The sequence below is a fragment of the Heterodontus francisci genome, chromosome 38 (assembly GCF_036365525.1).
Source record: "Heterodontus francisci isolate sHetFra1 chromosome 38, sHetFra1.hap1, whole genome shotgun sequence".
NCBI classification, from domain to species: domain Eukaryota; kingdom Metazoa; phylum Chordata; class Chondrichthyes; order Heterodontiformes; family Heterodontidae; genus Heterodontus; species Heterodontus francisci.
Window position 1 is genome coordinate 7905807 of NC_090408.1, and position 24220 is coordinate 7930026.

At 44.3% G+C, this 24220-nt stretch overlaps 1 protein-coding gene across 1 annotated transcript in view; it reads left to right on the forward strand.

The window, feature by feature from the left end:
- adamts17 (ADAM metallopeptidase with thrombospondin type 1 motif, 17) overlaps positions 1–24220 on the forward strand; it is a 679121-nt gene that overhangs the window by 159128 nt on the left and 495773 nt on the right. The window contains exon 7 of the mRNA XM_068017704.1: positions 8996–9039. Within this exon, the coding sequence (XP_067873805.1) occupies positions 8996–9039 (44 nt within the window). The remainder of the gene's footprint in view (positions 1–8995; positions 9040–24220) is intronic.

Below are 24220 nucleotides of genomic sequence, written 5' to 3' on the forward strand. Positions count from 1 at the left end.
AGTAGCAGATAGTGAAGGGGACTGTCGGAGAATACAGCAGAATATAGATAGATTGGACAGTTGGGCAGAGAAATGGCAGATGGAGTTCAATCCAGGCAAATGCGAGGTGATGCATTTTGGAAGATCCAATTCAAGAGTGAACTATACAATAAATGGAAAAGTCCTGGGGAAAATTGATGTACAGAGAGATTTGGGTGTTCAGGTCCATTGTTCCCTGAAGGTGGCAACGCAGGTCAATAGAGTGGTCAAGAAGGCATACGGCATGCTTTCCTTCATCGGACGGGGTATTGAGTACAAGAGTTGGCAGGTCATGTTACAGTTGTATAGGACTTTGGTTCGGCCACATTTGGAATACTGCGTGCAGTTCTGGTCGCCACATTGCCAAAAGGATGTGGATGCTTTGGAGAGGGTGCAGAGGAGGTTCACCAGGATGTTGCCTGGTATGGAGGGCGCTAGCTATGAAGAGAGGTTGAGTAGATTAGGATTATTTTCATTAGAAAGACGGAGGTTGAGGGGGGACCTGATTGAGGTGTACAAAATCATGAGAGGTATTAGAACATTACAGCGCAGTACAGGCCCTTCGGCCCTCAATGTTGCGCCGACCTGTGAAACCATCTGACCTACACTATTCCATTTTCATCCATATGTCTATCCAATGACCACTTAAATGCCCTTAAAGTTGGCGAGTCTACTACTGTTGCAGGCAGGGCGTTCCACGCCCCTACTACTCTCTGAGTAAAGAAACTACCTCTGACATCTGTCCTATATCTATCACCCCTCAACTTAAAGCTATGTCCCCTTGTGTTTGCCATCACCATCCGAGGAAAAAGACTCTGACTATCCACCCTATCTAACCCTCTGATTATCTTATATGTCTCTATTAAGTCACCTCTCCTCCTCCTTCTCTCCAACGAAAACAACCTCAAGTCTCTCAGCCTTTCCTCGTAAGACCTTCCCTCCATACCAGGCAACATCCTAGTAAATCTCCTCTGCACCCTTTCCATAGCTTCCACATCCTTCCTATAATGCGGTGACCAGAACTGCACGCAATACTCCAGGTGCGGCCGCACCAGAGTGTTGTACAGCTGCAGCATGACCTCGTGGCTCCGAAACTCGATCCTCCTGCTAATAAAAGCTAACACACCATATGCCTTCTTAACAGCCCTATTAACCTGGGTGGCAACTTTCAGGGATTTATGTACCTGGACACCAAGATCTCTCTGCTCATCTACACTACCAAGAATCTTCCCATTAGCCCAGTACTCTGCATTCCTGTTGCTCCTTCCAAAGTGAATCACCTCACACACTTCCGCATTAAACTCCATTTGCCATCTCTCAGCCCAGCTCTGCAGCCTATCTATGTCCCTCTGTAAGCTACAACATCCTTCGGCACTATCCACAACTCCACCGACCTTCGTGTCATCCGCAAATTTACTAACCCACCCTTCTACACCCTCATCCAGGTCATTTATAAAAATGACAAACAGCAGTGGCCCCAAACAGATCCTTGCGGTACACCACTAGTAACTAAACTCCAGGATGAACATTTGCCATCAACCACCACCCTCTGTCTTCTTTCAGCTAGCCAATTTCTGATCCAAAGCACTAAATCACCTTTAATCCCATACTTCCGCATTTTCTGCAGTTGCCTACCGTGGGGAACCTTATCTAGACAGATACATGAATGGGCAGGAAGCAAAGAGATACAGACCCTTAGAAAATAGGCGACAGGTTTAGATAGAGGATCTGGATCGGCGCAGGCTTGGAGGGCCGAAGGGCCTGTTCCTGTGCTGTAATTTTCTTTGTTCTTTGTCCTTAGTTCCTTTCTTGAACTTTCACTTTCATTTAAGCTCCTTTGATTTTCCATGACTGTCCATCATATGTAAAATTATAAATATATAATACAATATAAAAACAAGAAATGCTGGAACCACTCAGCAGGTCTGGCAGCATCTGTGGAAAGAGAAGCAGAGTTAACGTTTCGGGTCAGTGACCCTTCTTCGGAATGTAAAATTATAGCTTGTTTTGTATTCCGGTGCCAGCACAGATACGATGGATGAAATAGCTTCCTCTCTTCTGTACGGTATCTTTGTATGATATGCCACTTTTTGGAACAGGATGATGCCATTCTGCCCCTCGAACCTGCTCTGCCATTCCTTTAGATCATGGTTAATCTGTGCCTCAACTCCAAATTTCTTGATAACCTGACCTAACAAAAATCTTATGAATCTCGATCTTGAAAACTCCAGTTGTCTAGGCACCATTGTCTTTTGGGGAATGAGTGCCAGATTTCAACTACCCTTTTTGTGAAAAGGTGCTTCCTGATTTTCCTTCTAAATGGCCTAGCTCTGATTTTAAGATTATGTCCCCTTGTTCTTGATTCCCCACCGGAGAAAATAGAGTAACTATCAAATCCTTTTAACATTTTGACCACTTCAGTGTGATCATCTATTAATCTTCTATACTTGTGGGAATACAAGCCAAGTATATGCAATGTGTCCTCATAATTTAAACCTCTAAGCCCCAGTATAATTCAGGTGAATCTGCATTGCACTCACTCCAAGGCCAAAATATCCTTCTTGAGGTCTGGTGCCCAACTGAATTCAGTACTCCAGATGGGGTCTGACCAAGGCTCTGTACAACGTAGTGCCTAAAGGGCGAACAGGTGCCCAGGCTGTTGCCAAAGATGTATTTTAGGCCTACACTTTCTCCTCGTAATCTTTATTTGTGTGCTGTTTTTACATCCGCTATCTGTGGGCAAAAATATATCAACAGTAACAGCAGCAGGTAACAATAGAATCAGAGAATGATGCAGCACAGAAGGAGGCCACTTGGCCCATTGTGCCACTGTTGGCTCTTTGAGCTATCCAATTAGTCCCACTCACCTGCCCTTTCTCCCTAACCTGCAAAGTTTTCCCTTTAAAGTACTTATCCAATTCCCTTTTGAAAGTTACTATCAAATCTGCTTCCACCACCGATTCAGGCAGTGTGTTCCAGGTTATCATAGCTATCTGCATAAAATTTTTTCTCCTCATCTCACCTCCGGTTCTTTTGCCAATTGCCTTAAATTGGTGACCTCTGTTTACTGATCCTTCTGCCACTGGGAACAGTTTCTGCTTATTCATTGTATCAAAACACTTCATGATTTTGATTACAGCTATTAAATCTCCCCATAACCTCTGCTCCAAGGAGCACAACCACAGCTTCTGTAACCTTTCCACATAACTGGAGTCTGCATCCCTGGTACCATTTGAGCAGATCTCTTCTGCATCCTCTCTAAGACCTTGACGTCTTTGCTCAAGTGTGATGCCCAGAATTGAACACACAACTCCAGCTGGGCTGTAACCAGTGTTGTATAAAGGTTTAACATAACTTCCATACTTTTGTACTTTGTGCCTTTGTTTATGAAGCCTCAGATATCATATGCTCTTTTAACAGCCTTCTCAACTTCTGCTACCACCTACAAAAATTCTTGTACATACAGCTCCAGGTCCCTCTGCTCCTGCACCTCTACACTTCCCTCCAGTCTGCAAACAACCGTTCACGATCTCTGTTTTCTGTCTCTTAAGCAATTTTGTATCTATGCTGCCACTGCCCCTTTGATCTGTGGGCTTTAAATCTTGCTATTTAGTCTATTATGTAGTATTTTATCAAATGCCTGTTTAAAGAGGGGCGGTTACAATAAAGCTCCCTTATTGTAACTACTAATTTTTTTTCACTCCAATTTGTGATGCTTACAAATATTCCTGCAGCAAGTTACTAGCAACTTGGTAGTTCCATAATTAAATAGAACTTTAGAACTGTACAATTTTTGATTAAATTTCCTCCAACAGCCAAAGACTTGCAGGTTGATAGGTAAATTGGCCATTGTAAATTGACCCTAGTATAGGTAGGTGGTAGGAGAATTGAGGGAAGGTGGGTAGGGATGTGGTAGGGAATACGGGATTAGTGTAGGATTAATACAAATGGGTGGTTGATGGTCGGCACAGACTCGGTGGGCCCAAGGGTCTGTTTCAGTGCTGTACCTCTCTATGACTCTATGGAGCTGACGGCACAGTTGAAGTTTTTTTAAAGCAGACTTTTGAAAGTTGAGAAGATATAGTCCAGAGTGAGACTAAGTTAGGGAATTCCAGAGTGATGGGGTGTATGACTTGAAAAAGTAGGCATCGTTCTGAACCTGAGGGATTGACGAACCAGGAGAAAACTGGTGTCAGGAGAATTCTGTGGGTGGGAATCAGGTAGGCTGGGGTGAGGCTAAAGAGAGGTTTGAAAATAAGTTGCAGCATATTAAAATCAATTTGCTGAGGTATGGGAGCCAGCAGAATTTGGTGAGGGCAATGTCGATGGGAGTTTTTGTGGATGAGGTTGCTACTTCCTGAATAAGTCACGAGTGGGGATGGGGAGCTTGGCTAGGAGAGTACATAAGAATTTGAGGTTTAAAGTGGTGGTGCAGATTGGGGATTCATTGGCAATCAGCTGTGGAAAGAGGCACATGGTATTTGGAGAGATCTGGGAGATTCAATAAAGACTGGGGCTGTGTGGAAGACAGTTTTCATTTTAAAGCGTAACCAATTCATATCTGGTTACTATAGATCCAACACCCTGATCCTGGCTAAACAGTCTCATAAGACATGTTGAGGATGTGACACTGCAAATTGATTGCCAAAGCAATATATAGTGTTCCTGAACCTCCAAAAGAGATTTTGTAAAAGTACCACAGAAGAGTCTGTTTTTCAAACATGATCTGATCTTGTGGGTATTGCAGACATGGGGGTTCCTCTCTGACTCTGCATGCCCAGTGGGAGCAGTACTTGAAAGAGGTGCAGGCTGGAGATTGGGCCAGCAGTGTTGTAGCTCTTTCTTTGACCTACAATTCCTTCCAGTATGAAATGCAGGGTTAGGGAACTTGCCCTAAGATATAGGGATGAATCAGTGCTGGGATAATTGAAAGGATGCTGTATTTTTATTTCATGGGATGTGAGCATCACTGGCAAGGCCAGCATTTGTTGCCCATCCCTAATTGCCCTTGAGAAGTTGATGGGGAGCCGCCACCTTGAACCGCTGCAGTCCATGGTAGGGTCATCCACACTGCTGTTGGTGGGACACAGGTTGACGTGAGGAGTTGTTGAATGGATTGCTCTAGGGGCAGTGCGTGAAACTTGAAAATGTTGATGTTCAGATAGTCTTGGGTGTGCTTGTACAAGGGACACAAAGTTATCAAGCAGCGACAGCAAGCAGGTAGTCAAATGGCATGTTGGCCTTTACTGCACGGGGATTTGAGTACACGAATAAAGTAATCTTGCTACACTTGTGCAGGGCTTTGGTGAGACCACACCTGAAATACTGTGTGAAGTTTTGGTCTCCATATTTAAGGAAGGATAATGCTTTGGAGGCAGAACAGTTGAGATTCACTAGGTGGGTCCCTGGATGACCAGCTGAGTAAACTGGGGCTATATTCTCTGGCATTTAGAAGAATGAGAAGTGATCTAATTGAAACCTCCAAGATTTTGAAGGGACTTGACAGAGTAGACGCTGAGAGATTGTTTCCATTGACTGGGGAATCTAGAACAAGGGGGCACAGTCTCAGGGTAAGGGGATGCTCATTTAGGACTGAGATGAGGAGAAATTTCTTCCCTCAAAGGGTTGTGAATCTTTAGAATTCTCTACCCCAGAGGGTAGTGGATGCTCCATTGTTGAATACATTTAAGGCTGAGATAGACAGATTTTTGGTGTCTCAGAGAATGAAGGGATATGGCGAATGGGCAAGAAAGTGGAGTTGAAGCCCAAGATCAGCCACGATCATATTGAATGGTGGAGCATTCTGGAGGGCTGTATGGTCTGCTGCTATTTCTTATGTTCTTATCTTGATTGAAGATGTGGATGTGTTATTTCTGTGCAAGTCGTTACATTTGCATGTGGAAGAAATCCAGGAGAGACTATGGAAACAGCTCAGATTATCAAAAGGATATCAATAGTGTTTGCAGTGGGCAAATTAGTGGCAAATGAAGTTTAATATAGACAAATGCAAGTTATTGCATCTTAAAAGTGAAATCTGGAAGTATCTGTATTCCATCCACTGGATTGCATTTTTCAAGGGAGAAGTTGTAAGAGAACTATCCGTTAGTTGGTTCCTCATTCTTCATGTTTGTCTGTTGCTGCTGCACATTATATAAAGGATGCTGGGTTATACTGCCAAATCAGCTGAGTTCAAATATTTCAAGTGCATGTGGGATATGCCCAGTCCTCTGGTGGAACTGGAATACTGTGTACAGTTCGGTTTACCATAGTAAAAGGAAAGACATATGACTAAAGTGCCACTTGCGCAGCAGAGAATGGAATGGGGCACTGAAATGCCAAAGAAGTGTTACGGAATGTAAATAAGTGTCAAGAAGAAATGGCCATCCTGCCAATCAAGCTACTCCTGCCATACAAGTTCATTTTGAGGACTTGAAATATTTTCATCTTCCTTCAGACATAATCTGAAATTCAAAGTACAACTCCCTTTTCAACCTGGAATCTATCTCCCCTCATTTTTCAGTCATATTCCTATTTTATTGTAGTTTGCATTGTATGGGTTAGAACTGAATGTACGGACAGGAAAAGACCAGTTGGTCCGTCAGTTGTTTCGTCCTGGCTTCTTCTCTCTCAGCCCACTCAAGCAGCTGCCCAAACTCCCTGAAAACACAGCGAGAGAAACCTTAGGCCAATTGAAGAAAACCTTGGCAAAATTTGTCTGAGGCACTGATGCTCCGGGTGACTCCTACCATGACCCCCAATGACCCACCTGTCTTCAATAGATGTTTGTGGAGTTGTGGAGGGGCCAAGTGCTGGAAAATTGGATTAGAATAGGTAGGTGCTTGATGGCTGGCACAGACACAATGGGCCGAAGGGCCTGTTTCTGTGCTTTATGACTGTATGACATCTTACTGAGAGAACAATTAAATAAATATAAAATTGAATAAAATCTAGTCACAAAAATCTTTTTTTATTTCCTATATTTTAGTTTGTATTATATATTTCATCCTTATAGAGCAGTTGGCTGGACACAAGCATGTGAGATGGTAATAAGGTCATAAGAAATAAGACAGAAGTAGGCCATTCGGGCCCTTGAGCCTGCTCTGCCATTCAGTGAGATCATGGTTGATCTGATTGTGGCCTTAACTCCACTTTGCTTCCTGTGCCTGCCCTCCTCGCCACGCCCCAATACTCTTGATTTCCTTATAGATCAAAAACCTGTCTAACTCAGCCTTGAATATATTCAATGACCCAGCCTCCGCTCCTCACTGGGGAAGAGAATTCCAAACACTAACGACCCTCTGAGAGAAGAAATTCCTCTCATCGCCATCTGAAATGGGAGACCCCTTATTTAGAAACTGTGTGCCAAGTTCCAGATTCCTCCATGAGGGGCAAACATCCTCTCAGCATCTACCCTGTCAAACTCCCTCAGAATCTTATATATTTCAATAAGATCACCTCTCATTCATTGAAACTTGATGAGTATAGGGCCAACCTGCTCAACCTTTCCTTATAAGACAACCCCATTATTCCAGGAATTAACTGTGTGGACCTTCTCTGAATGCTTCCAATGCAAGTATATCCCTCAAGTAAGGAGATGAAAACTGTATGTAGTACTCTAGCAGGGAATTTTATATTCTTCCCACCTCCACCCAAATTAGGTCCGGGGCGGGAAGGTCTGTGAACGGCCTTCCCACCCCGCTGCCAATCCCTCTTTAGTGGGAAATTAATGCCCAATTAAGGGCCTCATCTTGCAGCTGCCAGAATTAGCCCAGCACTGGGCGGGCCTGTCGCCACATGGGGAACACACGGAGGAAACGTGTGGATTACTTGCTGGCTTCTGGGGCGGGAGGGTCCCTCATTAAAAGGCACTTAGTGCCTGAACGAGCAGCTTGGCATCAGGAAGGGGGTCGGTAGGACCCCGCTGACAGCCAACCCCTGCCCTTGCTGTTAAATCCCCTACACCCCCTCCCCCACGAAACCCTTCCCGTCCTAACTCACCTGTGAGCTATGTCCAAAGCATTGGGTGAGTTGAGTACTGGCAGCTCCACCGCCTCCAAAGTGGTGCTGCTCAGTTAAAGAGCTGCCAGTCTCTGATAGGCTAACAGCTCTCAGCAGGTGGGAATTCTGTTGCCGTGGTGCTTGATCCCGGGGAAGGCCTGCTGCTGTCTACTTAAGTGCCTAATTGGCACGTGATCCAGCAGGCCTTTTCCAGAGATGGCGACGTAGGGCTCTTTCCGACGCTTTTGCCGGTTTTCGAGACCCCTGTCGCCAAGAGAAAATCCCTGCGCATGTGTGGTTTTATCAATTTATCCCGTTGCAAAGCCCACTAACAGTCACTCCCCCACCCCACTCCACTAACTCACCCACCTCCACAGCTTCCCACTCACCAAAGCCATGTTTGTGCTATTTGTGTGACACTTGCATTTATTTTCCTGCTGAGAGGTTTTATTACGTTAAAGGTGTTATATATAATAAGTTGTTGTAGGGCTTTGGAGGGGTCTCTGTTATGGTGGGTAGTGCAGCCTCCATTGTAAGTTGCTTCTTCCACTACCTTTCAATTATGGATCTTAGACTTGTCTTTTACAATACATCTCTGGGTAGCTGAAAGCTGCTTTCAAAGGCCGTTTTTTGCAGCTATTTGGAAGGGAGGATTTGCCTTGTTTATGTCCCCAGGGACCAAAAAGAGGATGGTCAATAGGCAGCTCAAGAGGTTAGCAGGACTTGCTGTACGGCGCACCAACACTTCCCCACTCAGTCCGCTTACACCCACCTGCTAATAGCTACCCACACAGCCCATAATACCCAGAGTGACAACAGAGTGACTTTAACTAAAAAAAAAAAATTTTGATATGATTTTAATTCATTCGCAAAAATCAGTATCCAATGTGGACTAATGCTGCCCAGCTGTTTAGTTGTGACAGGGATGTGTGAAAGATTTAACTTCAGAAAGTTATTGCCTCTTCCCATTTATTTGCAGGACCGACTTCTGTGTACATAAAGATGAGCCCTGTGATACTGTGGGTGAGTAGAAGTTTGTTGAAATAAGATCATTTATGAACAATATATTTATGTTGGTTAAAACATGATCTTGAATTTAAAAGAACTTGTTCTGACATTTTAAAATTGCTCCTGTAAGATTTGTGTCTAGTTTTTGTGGTGTTTGTTTTTAGTGTTTGTAGAGTTTATTTTTCCCTTCCATGTGTTTGATTTGGATGTAAATATGTATAAGCCCTGAAATTGCAAGATTCCACTCCTGATGTGAAGTCTTGCTTGACTGGACTCTCAATTTGCAGTGTTACCAATTTTCCAGCCACTTGGGTGCGTGCTCGGTTCTGCGATCTGTCTTCTGGCCCAGCCACACTCCACGCTGGGCGCAGTGTTAATTTCAAGCTATGATGTGTTTGGCTCAGTTAAACCCATCCTGAACATTCATTGTGAATAGTTTGCTTCAATAATCTTGGTATAGTTCTGCAGGAGTTGAGTGGCTTTGTAATCATACTTGCAGATTTTTAACCAAGTGCGCACATTCTGACCTGGACTGATATTTTCATTAAAAATAATTTCTACTTATCAGAGGAAGGATACTCTTGCCTTGGAGGGAATGCAAAGAAGATTTACTAGGCTGATTCCCGGGGTGGCAGGATTGATGTATGAGGACTAGACCTATATTCACGAGTTTAGAAGAATGCGAGGGTATCTCATAGAAACCTATAAAATTCTAACAGGACTAGACAGGCTAGATGCAGGGAGGATATTCCCATTGGCTGGGGAGTCCAGAACCAGGGGTCACAGTCCCAGGATGCGGAGTATGCCATTTAGAACCGAGATGAGGAGAAATCTCTTCACTCAGAGGGTGGTGAACCTGTGGAATTCCCTACCGTAGAAGGCATTGAAGGCCAAGTTATTAAATGTATTCAGGAAGGAGATAGATATATTTCTTAATGCCAAAGGGATCAAGGGATATGGGGAGAAAGCGGGAACAGTGTACCGAATTAGACGATTAGCCATGATCTTTTTTGAATGGCGGAGCAGGCCCAAAGGGCCGAATAGCCTACTCCTGCTTCTATTTTCTATGTTTCTTTGTTTACTTGAAATTGTTAGTATGAATAATGGAAAGCTGAGAAGATGCAGTGGGAATGGGGCAATGTTGCATTACATGAAGCTGCTTCACCCAATCCAGATCTTTGGAATTGATGACTGTGTTTTAATGGGATTGTGGGTCAAGTTTGTTTGACTATCCAGTGAAATATTAATCACACCATATTGTATTGGTAACTTTTGCAACCAAATCAAACCGTGATCGTTAAGGCACTAGTGAGTTCCCCATTGACATTACCCAAGGTATGCAAAATTTATGGAGAAATAATTTTCACCATGGATGCAGGTAAAATACTGGTGATTATGAATCTGTCTCCCACTTTACACCCTGCCTACTTATCCTGCCTATAGAAAGGAGAATGAAGAGGGTGTATAACAAAGACTAATTCTCAGGCAGTTTTATGCCTATGCCCAAAGTGAAAATTATCCACATGCTGTTTTATGAGGACTGATTTCATGAACTTGGCTTGTCTTCCCTTGAGTTTAGAAGATTCAGGGGCGATCTAATCATGTTGCTTAAAATAAAAAGGCTTTTAGTAAAGTTAATACAGAGAAACTATTTCTGCTGGTGGATGAATCCAGAACAAGGGGGCACGATCTTAAAATTAGAGCTAGGCCGTTCAGGAGTGAAATGAGTCGTCACACAAAGGGTAGTGGAAATCGGGAACTCTGTCCCCAAAAGGCTGTGGATGCTAGGGGCCGATTGAAACTTTCAAGACTGAGTTTGACAGATTTTTGTTAGGTGAGAGTATCGAGGGATGCAGAACAAATAGAATTGAGGTACAGATCAGCCATGAGCTGATAGCACACTCCTGTACCCGTGACTATTAATGCTTAATGTATTATTCTGCTGCTAAAGGGGCTGCTGCGTGACCTGCATTATTCCTTTAAGACCACAAGGTCTAATTGTTGAAAGGAGCTGAAGGAAACTGGAGCCAAAGTTGATTGTAGCTATCCTGAGGCCAACTCAAAGGTTTTCTTCCTGCGGTTGGGAGGGTTTCTCACTAGATTGGAAATGACTGGCTTTCTTTCTCTTTAATGAGGTGTAAATATGGCAGAAATTTGCGAGTGTAAGACCAGAAATCAATTGAATGTCTTACATACAAGAGATAAATGGAAGAGGGAGTATAAGTGATCAATACAACATTTTATTCTACACACTGCAGAACAATTCCATTTATTGTGGTGAACTCGGTTATGTTCAGGGTTGACTGGTTAATGCATTTACTTGTGATACTAGCTGTCATAATTCTGAGGATTTACTTGACTTAGCTTGATTTCTGGCAGTGGATTCTGATCCTGAGGTCAAAAGGGTATTTTGATCGTTGAGTTGTTTCAGATTGCAGGTTGTTTATCCTAGATGGATGGAGACCTGACTGGATATAGCACTACTACTGTTTATATAGTGCCCTAGCAAGTGCTGCAAATTTGTTTCAGCCACTGGTTTGCATTCATATATAAAGTCGTAGTGTCATTACAGCACAGAAGGAGGCCATTCAGCCCATCGCGTCCGTGCCTGCTTACTGTGTATGTTAACATTGTCACTCGTATTTGTAAATATAGAGTTAAACTCATCTACAAACCTGACCTCAAAAGAGTTGAGAGATTTAAGGTTGGATTCTGAAACTGTTCCGTAGCATCCTCGTGAATGCTGATATTTGATCAAAGGACTACTTTGACTTCTCTAAGTGCGAATTTTATTCTTTGCATCCTGTTGTGATTGAGTATGGTCCTATCTTCTTCAGCAATCCCTCGGGAACGAGGATGACTTTCTTCCACTCCAGGGTTGTAGATCCTTAGGTGATTGAATAGTCCAATTCTGGATCTTCACACTCTGCTACAGGTGGGGCAAGTGGTGTTTGGAGAGGTGTTTGCTGCAAAGTCACAGTTATAATCGCTACTCACTTAATGTTAACCCCACCCCACCCCCCTCACTTCATCCCCTCCCCTCTCATCCAAACCATCCACCCCTGGGGAGTGAGTAAAGTGATAGACCACACATCCCTGTGAGCTAAAGACACTGCCAAAGCAGACATGGGGTTGGTCAGCACTAGTTTACAATAGCTGCATTAGTCTTTCTTGCATTTCTCTCCATGGACCAACCTGACTGACTGACTGTCCTTCACATCTGGATTGTTCTTTTTTTCTTCGTGCATTCCCAAGAAGTAGGGCAGGGTGAGGGGCTTCTATCCTGAGCTCGGATAGGCAGAAACACATGTCATTTAACCCAGCAATGCTCCCCCTCTCCCCACCCGAATGGATTCTCAGCCAACGCCCATACTGGGCTCAAATGAAAGGGCCATCCCAATGATAATAGGTGTGGAAGTTTAGAAGCTGCCTGGAGCAAGATAATGCTTCATTGTGTAAACATATCTTCAGCATCTGGCTCAAAAATGTATAAACTCCACTTTGACTCTCTGGCTGTAAAGAGAATTTTAAATTTGTGTAGCTCTGATTTAATTTGAAACATACCACTTAAATGTAACTTATTAGCAAATCTTTTTTTGTAGACAAATGTTTTACAAATTGTTTTTAAAATCCTCAACCCATTCTGTGTCCTGCTGAACTGCTTGCCGTTGTAATGCCAAAAACAATAGCCCTGATTCTAACCTCCCCAAGCCTGACAAGAACAGGACGTGCAGGCGAGACTACAGTAGAGACAATGTGTAACTCACCATGTTCAAACACTTGGCATGCGGCATTTCAGCAGAGGCATTTTGATCAGCCAGCAAGGACATCGCCCCAGGCCTCGAGATTCAGGCATTGGGGTCTGAGGGCATGGTGGCAATTGGGACTGGTGCATTAAATTGAGGCCCAGGTGTTACATTGCCCCAGGCTGCATGCCCCTGAGCCAGATTGAACCCTGGCGCTCTGCCTGCTGGCCCCACATTTGCTCTTCAATCCCAGTTAGAATTGGGCTGCCTTACACGTTGCCATGCCTGCCCTTTTAAGCTGCTACTTGCCTCTAAGTCCTGTAGTAGTGCACAGTTTTCCCACTCAGCAATGGGTGAGCTTCCAATCAGACATATTGTCCATTTTAAGAGCTCCCAGTGGTTATGTTAATGCTGATCCCACAACAATGCGGAGGATCAACCACTTACCATTTACAGAAGGTCAGCTGTAATATTGAGTGCTGATTAGTTTTGGCCGTTGAACTGAGATGAAACATTGTATACGTTTCTACTATTTTAAATCTTTGCCCCCAGCACGTAAGGTGAGCAGGTCAGAGGACCACCTGATGGATGTGGTCTGAATGGAACTCAATCTGCCGCCCACACTGCCAGTATGAATAGTACTGCTCAGTCAGGAGCCTCTGATGCTCCAGCTATAGGTTATGCCCTGGAGAGCAGGGACAGGATTATAGTATCCAGTGACTTACAAGAGATATTCCACAACTGGTGGCATTGTAGGAGCTTGTTTAACCTGATCCACTACCTTTGAAGGTTCAGCTATGCTTCACTTGCTTTAAGATGTTAGCTTGTGCAGATTGGTGTAATTTCTGCCCGGGAGTCTTGCCCACCTGCGGTGCACATTGGAACTTGGTGCAGTTGAGCTACCTCAGCGGCCTGAGGTATTCACACTACTTGGGGTAAGTCTGGTCCTCCTCTTGTGCCCTCAGACCTTTCTGGTGCTTCTCGGCTACTCATCATCTTCGTACTTCTTCAGCGTGTTCAGCAAAATGGGACTCCTTTTTACTCATTTAGAGACAGGAGACAGGTATAGAAAGCAATCAGAAAGATGAGCAGAATATTGGGCTGGATTACAAAGGGAAGAAAGATGCTTCAGTTCTACAGAGCCTTGATCAGATCCCACCTGGAGAACTGCTTTCAGTTATGGGCACTGTATGTATCTCAGGCCTTGGAGAGGGTATAGTGCAGTCCAGATTCACCAGAATGATAACTGGGTTTAGAGGGTTAAATTCTGAGGACAGGTTGCACAAACTTGGCTTGCATTCCCTGGAATATAGAAAATTAAGGGGTGATCTGATCGAGGTGTTTAAATTAATAAAACGATTCGATCGAGTAGATGTTGGGAAACTATTTGCTCTGTTGGGGATCTCCAGAGTAAGGGGCTATAATAAAATTAGAGCCAGGCCATTCAGGAGAGAAATCAGGAAGCACTTCACACAAAGTGCAGCGGAAATCTGGAACGTTTTTCCTCAAATGTCTGTGAATGCAGGAGGTCAGTTGGCACTTTTATGATCGATAAGGAATTGCTACTCTTTCGGATTAGAAATTGCCTCCAATTTATAGACTCCAACTGCCCTGTGTAATTGACCGCAAACTTCAGATGTAGAGCTGGAAAGCTGTGCTTTCTGAACACAGCCCTTCCAGCTTGTGGTAGACCGTCACTTGGGAGCAGTATTTTCTTTGCCTGCCCGTATGTGTGAGTACTACTAGCTAGTAGGAGTTTATTTTAAGTGTTCATTTGTAGAGCATTTACAGCTCTTCAAACTGCAAAGGGCTCTCACAGATGTTTGATGGTCTGGGATGAATAAGTGAATCTGTCCCCAGGCCTGCACATTATTGGTGGATGTGGAGCCCTGTTCTTGCTTCAACTTGTCATTTAACCATTTGTTTAGTCCGGACAGGCTGATTTCCAATCAGTTTGTTCAGTTCTAATTTTCAATCGTGAATGTCCATTCTTTTGTCAAAGATTATTTTTGGCTAGGATTTTACTGTAAGATATCAAAGTCAAACCAATTCGAACCATTCCCAGCAGCTGTAGAATCACCAGGGCTACCAGATGAGCCTCAGGAACACCCTAGAAGCAGCTGCTGCTGACTATAAAAATATCCAAAAATGTAAACAGTGAGAGGACAAACATACTGCAAATAAATAGCTTCCACTGGGACTGGGAATTGAGAACTGCCTCCAAATATATAAATAAAGTCTGACACTGATGCTGCATACTGATGAGCCTGAGGCATGCCATCTCAATCTGCAGCAATTTAACGGTGAGCTGGAAATCAGATTGGAAACCCAGAGAAAGAGAGTGGAAACAATGGTGAAAGATAGAATGGAAAAGATGGAGAAACACAGCGTTGGAGAGACGGTGGAAGTGGGATAGACAAGTGGTGATACTCCCTACACTGATTTAAATGTACTCCCTATAGTAATTGAATGTTAAGGCCACATAATGTTTGAATAATTTGCCTTAATTCACTTATTGAAATGTTTTTCTAAGCCACGTCCTTTCCTTCCATCTTTCAATCAGTGCGGTGACCATTCCATCTGCCTCACTGATTTTTCTCTCTTTTGCTTTGTGCCTTACTCATCTCTCTTTCCATTTCTTTCTCTTTTTTTTCTCCCTTCTGTAACCTGTGTCACGCGCTGACTTTTTGTCTCCCTTCTTTCCTCATTTCCTCTCTCTCGCTCTCGCTTTCTCCCTTCATGCTCTCTCCCTCTATCTTTCTGTCGATATTTCTCTCTCTAACCCTTCTCTCCTACATTATATCTGTAGCCACATATTCACCTGTCAAATTCTATCCTACCTATGCTGTGCTCCATTGACACTAGTAGAATCCACAGATTAATATTCCGAAAATGCCTTTTGTTAATCTAGCGCCTGAAAATTTGACTGCCAGATCTCCAACTTGCACTTGCTTGCCATTGGTATTGATAATGGGGGACTTTGCTATCCCAACCTAGATTAGGATAATTAATCGTATACAGTGCACAGAGGGAGAAGAGTTTCTGACCTTGTCCTATCTACACCTTCTCCTTTGTTATCTCTTGCCCCACCCCTGCTTTACTTGCTTATAACCTTTTATATTTTTAATATTTGCTAGTTCTGAAGAAGGGTCACTGACCTGAAACGTTAACTCTGCTTCTCTCTCCACAGATGCTGCCAGACCTGCTGAGTATTTCCAGCATTTCTTGTTTTTATTTCAGATTTCTAGCATCTGCAGTATTTTGCTTTTATTTTATAGAAGAGTTTCTGAAGTGTGTACAGGAGAATTTTCTTGATCTGTACATTTTCAACCCAATGTGGAAGGAGGTATTGCTGGATCTGGTTCCGGGTAATAAGATGGGTCAAGTGGATCAGGTGTCAGTGGGGGATCATTAAGGGGACAGTGGTCATAGTATCATAAGGTTTAGATTAGCTATGGAAAAGGCAAGAGGCGATCTAGGGTAAAAATACTTAGTTGGAGGAAGGCCAATTTCAGTGGGTTGAGAATGGATCTGTCCTGGGTAAATTGGAGTCAAAGATTGGCAGGCAAAACTGAAACTGACCAATGGGCTGCCTTTAAAGAGGAGATAGTTTGGGTACCGTCAAGATATATTCCCATGAGGTGGTAAGGTAGGGCAAATCAAGTCGGAGCTCCTTGGATACCGAAAGAGACAGAGAGTAAGATGAAGCAGCAAAAGGGTGTGTATGACAGATGTCAGGTGGATAATACAGGGGAGAACGAGGCTGAATATAGAAAGTTCAGCGAGGCAGTGGGAAAGGAAATAAGAGGCAAAGCGAAACTATGAGAAGCGACTGGCAGCTAACATAAAGGAGAATTCAAAAGTCTTCTATAGGCATATAAATAGTAAAATGGTAGTAAAAGGAGGGTTGGAGCTGATTAGGGACCAAAAAGGGGATCTATGCATGGATGGCATATCAGGGGAAAACAGCAGCAGCCAGAGCAGTGGCACCACGGCTGGCACTGTTGTTCAGGGAGGGACAAAGCGCTGAAGAGCAATAGGTATAGGGGACTCGATAGTCAGGGGCACAGATAGAGAAAGAGACTCCAGGATGGTATGTTGCCTCCCGGGTGCCAGGGTCAAGGATGTCTCTGAACGGACAGGGGGCATTCTGAAGGGGGAGGGTGAACAGTCAGAGGTTGTGGTACACATTGGTACCAATGACATAGGCAGAAAGAGTGACTAGGTCCTGCAGGGGGAGTTTAGGGAGTTAGGTAGAAAGTTAAAAGACAGGACCTCTAGGGTTGTAATCTCGGGATTACTCCCTGTGCCACGTGCCAGTGAGGCTAGAAATAGGAAGATAGTGCAGCTAAACACGTGGCTGAACAGCTGGTGTAGAAGGGAGGGTTTCAGATATCTGGACCATCGGGATCTTTTCAGGGACAGATGGGACCTGTACAAGAAGGACGGGTTGCATCTAAACTGGAGGGGCACAAATATCCTGGCTGCGAGGTTTGCTGGCGTCACTCGGGAGGGTTTAAACTAGTGTGGCAGGGGGGTGGGAACCAGAGCAGTAGGACAGCAAGTGAAATAAATGAGGGGGAACTAGTAAATAAGGCCAGTAAGACTAAGAGGAAGAGTAGGCAGGGAGATGTTGCGGAGCACAGCGGGACTGGTGGTCTGAAGTGCATTTGTTTCAATGCAGGAAGTAGAACAGGTAAGGCAGATAAACTTAGAGCTTGGATTTGTACTTGGAACTATGATATTGTTGCTATTACAGAGACTTGGTTGAGGGAAGGACAAGATTGGCAGCTAAATGTTCCAGGATTTAGAAGCTTCAGGCGGGATAGAGGGGGATGTAAAAGGGGTGGGAGAGTTGCATTACTTGTTAAGGAGAATATCACAGCTGTACTGCGGGAGGACACCTCAGAGGGGTCGTGCAGCGAGGCAATATGGGTGGAGCTCAGGAATAGTAAGGGTGCAGTCACGATGTTGGGGGTTTTCTACAGGCCTCCCAACAGCCAGCGGGAAGTAGAGGAGCAGATATGTAGACAGATTTTGGAAAGATGTAAAGGTAACAGGGTTGTAGTGGCGGGTGATTTTAACTTCCCCTATATTGACGTGGACTCACTTAGTGCTAGGGGCTTGGATGAGGCAAAATTTGTAAGGAGCATCCAGGAGGGCTTCTTGAAACAGTATGTAGATAGCCCAACTAGGGATGGGGCCGTACTGGACCTGGTATTGGGGAATGAGCCCGGCCAGGTGGTCGAAGTTTCAGTAGGGGAGCATTTCGGGAACGGTGACCATAATTCCATAAGTTTTAAGATACTTGTGGATAAGGATAAGAGTGGTCCTCGGGTGAAGGTGCTAAATTGAGGGAAAGTTAATTATAACAATAGTGTTATGCTGCTTTACTATCTCACACTGAAGAGTGCCTGCAGAGTCTCATCGACAGGTTTGCGGCTGCCTGCAATGAATTTGGCCTAACCATCAGCCTCAAGAAAACAAACATCATGGGGCAGGACGTCAGAAATGCTCCATCCATCAATATTGGTGACCACGCTCTAGAAGTGGTTCAAGAGTTCACCTACCTAGGCTCAAGTATCACCAGTAACCTGTCTCTAGATGCAGAAATCAACAAGCGCATGGGAAAGGCTTCCACTGCTGTGTCCAGACTGGCCAAGAGAGTGTGGGAAAATGGCGCACTGACACGGAACACAAAAGTCCGAGTGTATCAAGCCTGTGTCCTCAGTACCTTGCTCTATGGAAGCGAGGCCTGGACAACATATGTCAGCCAAGAGCGACGTCTCAATTCATTCCATCTTCGCTGCCTCCGGAGAATACTTGGCATCACGTGGCAGGACCGTATCTCCAACACAGAAGTCCTCGAGGCAGCCAACATCCCCAGCTTATACACACTACTGAGTCAGCGGCGCTTGAGATGGCTTGGCCATGTGAGCCGCATGGAAGATGGCAGGATCCGCAGGACACATTGTACAGCGAGCTCGCCACTGGTATCAGACCCACCGGCCGTCCATGTCTCCGCTTTAAAGACGTCTGCAAACACGACATGAAATCCTGTGACATTGATCACAAGTCATGGGAGTCAGTTGCCAGCGTTCGCCAGAGCTGGCGGGCAGCCAAAAAGACAGGGTTAAAGTGTGGCGAGTCGAAGAGACTTAGTAGTTGGCAGGAAAAAAGACAGAGGCACAAGGGGAGAGCCAACTGTGTAACAGCCCCGACAAGCAAATTTTTCTGCAGCACCTGTGGAAGAGCCTGTCACTCTAGAATTGGCCTTTATAGCCACTCCAGGCGCTGCTCCACAAACCACTGACCACCTCCAGGCGCTTACCCATTGTCTCTCGAGATAAGGAGGCCAAAGAAGAAGAAGAGGCAGCAACTGAAGAATTTAGATTGGGGGCAGCTGTTTGAGGGTAAATCAACATCTGACATGTGGGAGTCTTTCGAATGTCAGTTGATTAGAATCCAGGACCAGCATGTTCCGGTGAGGAAGAAAGATAAGTTTGGTAAGTTTCGGGAACCTTGGATAACGCGGGATATTGTGAGCTGAATCAGAAAGAAAAAGGAAGCATTCATAAGGGCTGGAAGGCTCGGAACAGACGAATCCCTTGAGGAATATAAAGACAGTAGGAAGGAACTTAAGCAAGGAGTCAGGAGGGCTAAAAGGGGTCATGAAAAGTCATTGGGGCAAACAGGATTAAGGAGAATCACAAGGCTTTGTATACATATATAAAGAGCAAGAGGGTAACTAGGGAAAGGGTTGGTCCACTCAAGGACAGAGAAAGAAATCTAAGTGTGGAGCCAGAGGAAATGGGCGAGGTACTAAATGAGTACTTTGCATCAGTATTCACCAAGGAGAAGGACTTGGAGGATGATGAGTCTAGGGAAGGGAGTGTAGATAGTCTGTCATCTCATTATCAAAAAGGAGGAGATGTTGGGTGTCTTGCAAAGCATTAAGGTAGATAAGTCCCCAGGGCCTGATGGGATCTACCCCAGAATACTGAGGGAGTCAAGGGAGGAAATTGCTGGGGCCTTGACAGAAATCTTTGTATCCTCATTGGCTACAGGTGAGGTCCCAGAGGACTGGAGAATAGCCAATGTTGTTCCTTTGTTTAAGAAGGGTAGCAAGGATAATCCAGGAAATTATAGGCCGGTGAGCCTTACGTCAGTGGTAGGGAAATTATTTATTAGAGAGGATTCTTCGGGACAGGATTTACTCCCATTTGGGAAAAAACCGAACTTATTAGCAAGAGGCAGCATGGTTTTGTGAAGGGGAAGTCCTGTCTCTCTAACTTGATTGAGTTTTTTGAGGAAGTGACAAAGATGATTGATGAAGGAAGGGCAGTGGATGTTATCCGTATGGACTTCAGTAAAGCCTTTGGCAAGCTCCTGCATGGCAGACTGGTACAAACGGTGAAGTCACACGGGATCAGAGGTGAGCTGGCAAGATAGATACAGAACTGGCTCGGTCATAGAAGACAGAGGGTAGCAGTGGAAGGGTGATTTTCTGAATGGAGGGATGTGACTAGTGGTGTTCCGCAGGGATCAGTGCTGGGACCTTTGCTCTTTGTAGTTTTTATAAATGATTTGGAGGAAAATGTAGCTGGTCTGATTAGTAAGTTTGCGGACAACACAAAGGTTGGTGGAGTTCCGGATAATGATGAGGATTGTCAGAGGATACAGCAGGATGTAGATTGGTCGGAGACTTGGGCGGAGAAATGGCAGATGGAGTTTAATCCGGACAAATGTGAGGTAATGCATTTTGGAAGATATAATACTGCTGGGAAATATACAGTAAATGGCAGAACCCTTAGGAGTATTGACAGGCAGAGAGATCTGGGCGTACAGGTCCACAGGCCACAAAGTGGCAACGCAGGTGGATAAGGTAGTCCAGAAGGCATACGGCATGCTTGCCTTCATCGGTCAGGGCATAGAGTATAAAAATTGGCAAGTCATGCTGCAGCTGTACAGAACTTTAGTTAGGCCACACTTAGAATATTGCGTGCAATTCTGGTCGCCACACTACCAGAAGGACGTGGAGGCTTTGGAGAGGGTACAGAGGAGGTTTACCAGGATGTTGCCTGGTCTGGAGAGTATTAGCTATGAAGAGAGGTTGGATAAACTCGGATTGTTTTCACTAAGGTGACGGAGGTGGAGGGGCGACATGATAGAGGTTTACAAAGTTATGAGCGGCATGGACAGAGTGAATAGTCAGTAGCTTTTTCCCAGGGTGGAAGAGTCAGTTACTAGGGGACATAGGTTTAAGGTGAGAGGGGCAAAGTTTAGAGGTGAGCGAGGCAAGTTCTTTACACAGAGGGTGGTGAGTGCCTGGAATTTGCTGCCAGGGGAGGTGGTGGAAGCAGGTACGATAGCGACATTTAAGAGGCATCTTGACACGTACATGAATAGGATGGGAATAGAGGGATACGGACCCCGGAAGTGCAGAAGATTTTAGTTTAGGCAGGCATCAAGATCGGTGCAGGCTTGGAGGGCTGAATGGCTTGTTACTGTGCTGTACTGTTCTTCTTTGTTCTTTGTATAAAATGAGTACTTTGCATCTATCTTTACCAAGGAAGAAATTGCTGCCAAAATCATAGTGAAGTAGAAGGTAATTGAGATGCTGGATGGGCTAAAAATTGATAAAGAGGAAGTTGATACGTCACCAGGGCTGGATCCTCCTTTTACTATTTATATGCCTATAGAAAACTTTTGAATTCCGATTAGTCATATTAGTCTCTTCTCATAGTTTCTCTTTGCCTCTTTTATTTCCTTTTTCACTGCCTCTCTGAACTTTCTATATTCAGCCTGGTTCTCACTTGTATTATCCAGCTGGCATCTGTCATACGCACCCTTTTTCTGCTTCATCTTACTCTCTTTTTCATCATCCAGGGATGCATCCGAGGATGCTGAGGGAAGTAAGGTGTAAATTGCAGAGGCAGTGGCTGTAATTTTCCAATCCTCCTCAGGTACAGGGGTGATGCCAGAGGACTGAAGAATGGCAAATGTTACACCCTTGTTCATAAAATGTGTAACGATAATCCCAGCAATTGTAGGCCAGTCAGTTTAACCTCGGTGGTGGGAAAGCTTTTAAAAACGATAATCTGGGACTAAATTAACAGTCACTTGGACAAGTGTGGATTAATAATGGAAAGCTAGCACAGATCTGTAAAAGGTAAATCTTGTTTAACTAACATAGAATCATAGGAATTGTTACAGCACAGGAAGGGGCCATTTGGCCTGTGCTGGCTCTCTGCAAGAGCAACTCAGCTGGTTCCACTCACCCACCTTTTCCCCATAGCCCTGCAAATGTTTTCTGTTCAGCACTTATCCCATTCCCTTTTGAAGGCCTCGATTGAATCTGCCTCCAGTGCATTCCAGATCCTAACCACTCGTTGCAGAAAAACATTTTTCGTCATGCCATTATTCTTTTGCCAATCACCTTGAATCGTGTCCTCTGGTTTTGGATCCATCTGCCAATAGGAACAGTTTCTCGCTATCTACTCTGTCCAGACCCCTCATCATTCTGAACATCTCTATAAATCTGCTCTTAATCTTCAAGGAGAACTGCACCAGTTTTTCCAATCTATCCATATAATTAACGTTTCTCACCCTGGAACCATTCTCGTGAATCTTTTGTGTACCCTCTCTAATGCATCACCATCCTTTCTAAAATTTGCTGCACAGAATTGGACATAATACTGTAGTTGAGGCTGAACCAGTTTATGATCAAGATTCTTCATAACTTCCTTGATTTTGCAATCTATGCCTCTATTTATAAAGTCCAGAATCCTGTAGGCCTTTTTAACTACTTTCTCAACCTAACCTGCAATCTTCAATGATGTGTGCACATTTACCCACAGATCTGCTCCTGCACCCCCTTTAGAATTGTAAATGTTACACCTTTGTTCAAAAAAGGACGTGAGGACAAGCCCAGCAACTACAGGCAAGTCAGTTTAACCTTGATGGTGGGATAGCTTTTAGAAACGATAATTCGGGATATTAATTAATAGTCACTGGGACAAATATGGATTAATTAAGGAAAGCCAGTACCCATTTGTTAAAGGCAAATTGTGTTTAACTAACTTGATTGAGTTTTTGGGTGAGGTAAGATGATGTGGTGCACATGGACTTCCAAAAGGCATTTGGTAAAGTGCTACATAACAGACTTGTCAGCAAAGTTGAAGCCCATGGAATAAAAGGGACAGTAGCAGCATGGATGCAAAGTAGGCTGAGTGACAGGAAAGTGGTGAACGGTTGGTTTTTGGACTGGAAGAAAGTATATAGTGGGGTTCCTCTGGGGTCGGTGTTGGGACTCCTCCTTTTCTTTATATATATTGATGACCTAGATTTGGGTGTGCAGGGCACAATTTCGAAATTTGGGGATGACACAAATCCTGGAAGTATTGTGAATTGTGAGGATAGTGATAAACTTCAAGAGGGCATAGGCTGGTGGAATGGGCAGACACATGGCAGATGAAGTTTGATGCAGAGAAATGTGAAGTGATACCTTGTGATGGGAAGAATGAGGAGAGAGAATATAAAAATAAAGGATACAATTCTAAAGGGTTGCAGGAGCAGAGTGACCTGGGGATATATGTGCAAAAATTGTTGGAGACTGGTCAAGTTGAGAAAATGCTTAGAAAGGTATACTGGATTCTGGGCTTTATAAATCGAGGCATAGAGAACAAAATCAAGGAAGTTATGATGAACCTTTATATAAAACTGTTTTAGCTGCAACTAGAGTATTTTGTCCAATTCTGGGCAGCGCACTTTTGGAAGCATGCAAAGTCTTTAGAGAGGGCAGAAAATATTTATATGAATGGTTCTAGGGATGAGAGACTTCAGTTACATGGATAGATTGGAGAAGCTGGGCTTGTTCTGCTGGGCGGCACAGTGGCGCAGTGGTTAGCACCGCAGCCTCACAGCTCCAGCGACCCGGGTTCAATTCTGGGTACTGCCTGTGTGGAGTTTGCAAGTTCTCCCTGTGTCTGCGTGGGTTTCCTCCGGGTGCTCCGGTTTCCTCCCACATGCCAAAGACTTGCTGGTTGATAGGTTAATTGGCCATTATAAATTGCCCCTAGTATAGGTAGGTGGTAGGGAAATATAGGGACAGGTGGGGATGTGGTAGGAATACGGAATTCGTGTAGGATTAGTATAAATGGGTGGTTGATGGTCGGCACAGACTCGGTGGGCCGAAGGGCCTGTTTCAGTGCTGTAATGAAAAACAAAGAAAGGAGAAGGTTGAGAGGAGATTTGATAGAGGTGTTCAAAATCATGGGTCTAGATGGAGTAAAACTGTTCCCTTTGACAGAGGTCATGAACCAGAGGCCACCACTTGAAGGTGATTGGCAAAAGAACCAAAGGTGACTTGAAATTTTTTTTTACATTGCGAGTGATTAGGATCTTGAATGCGAGTATGGTGGAGGCAGATTCAATCGTGGCTTTCAAAA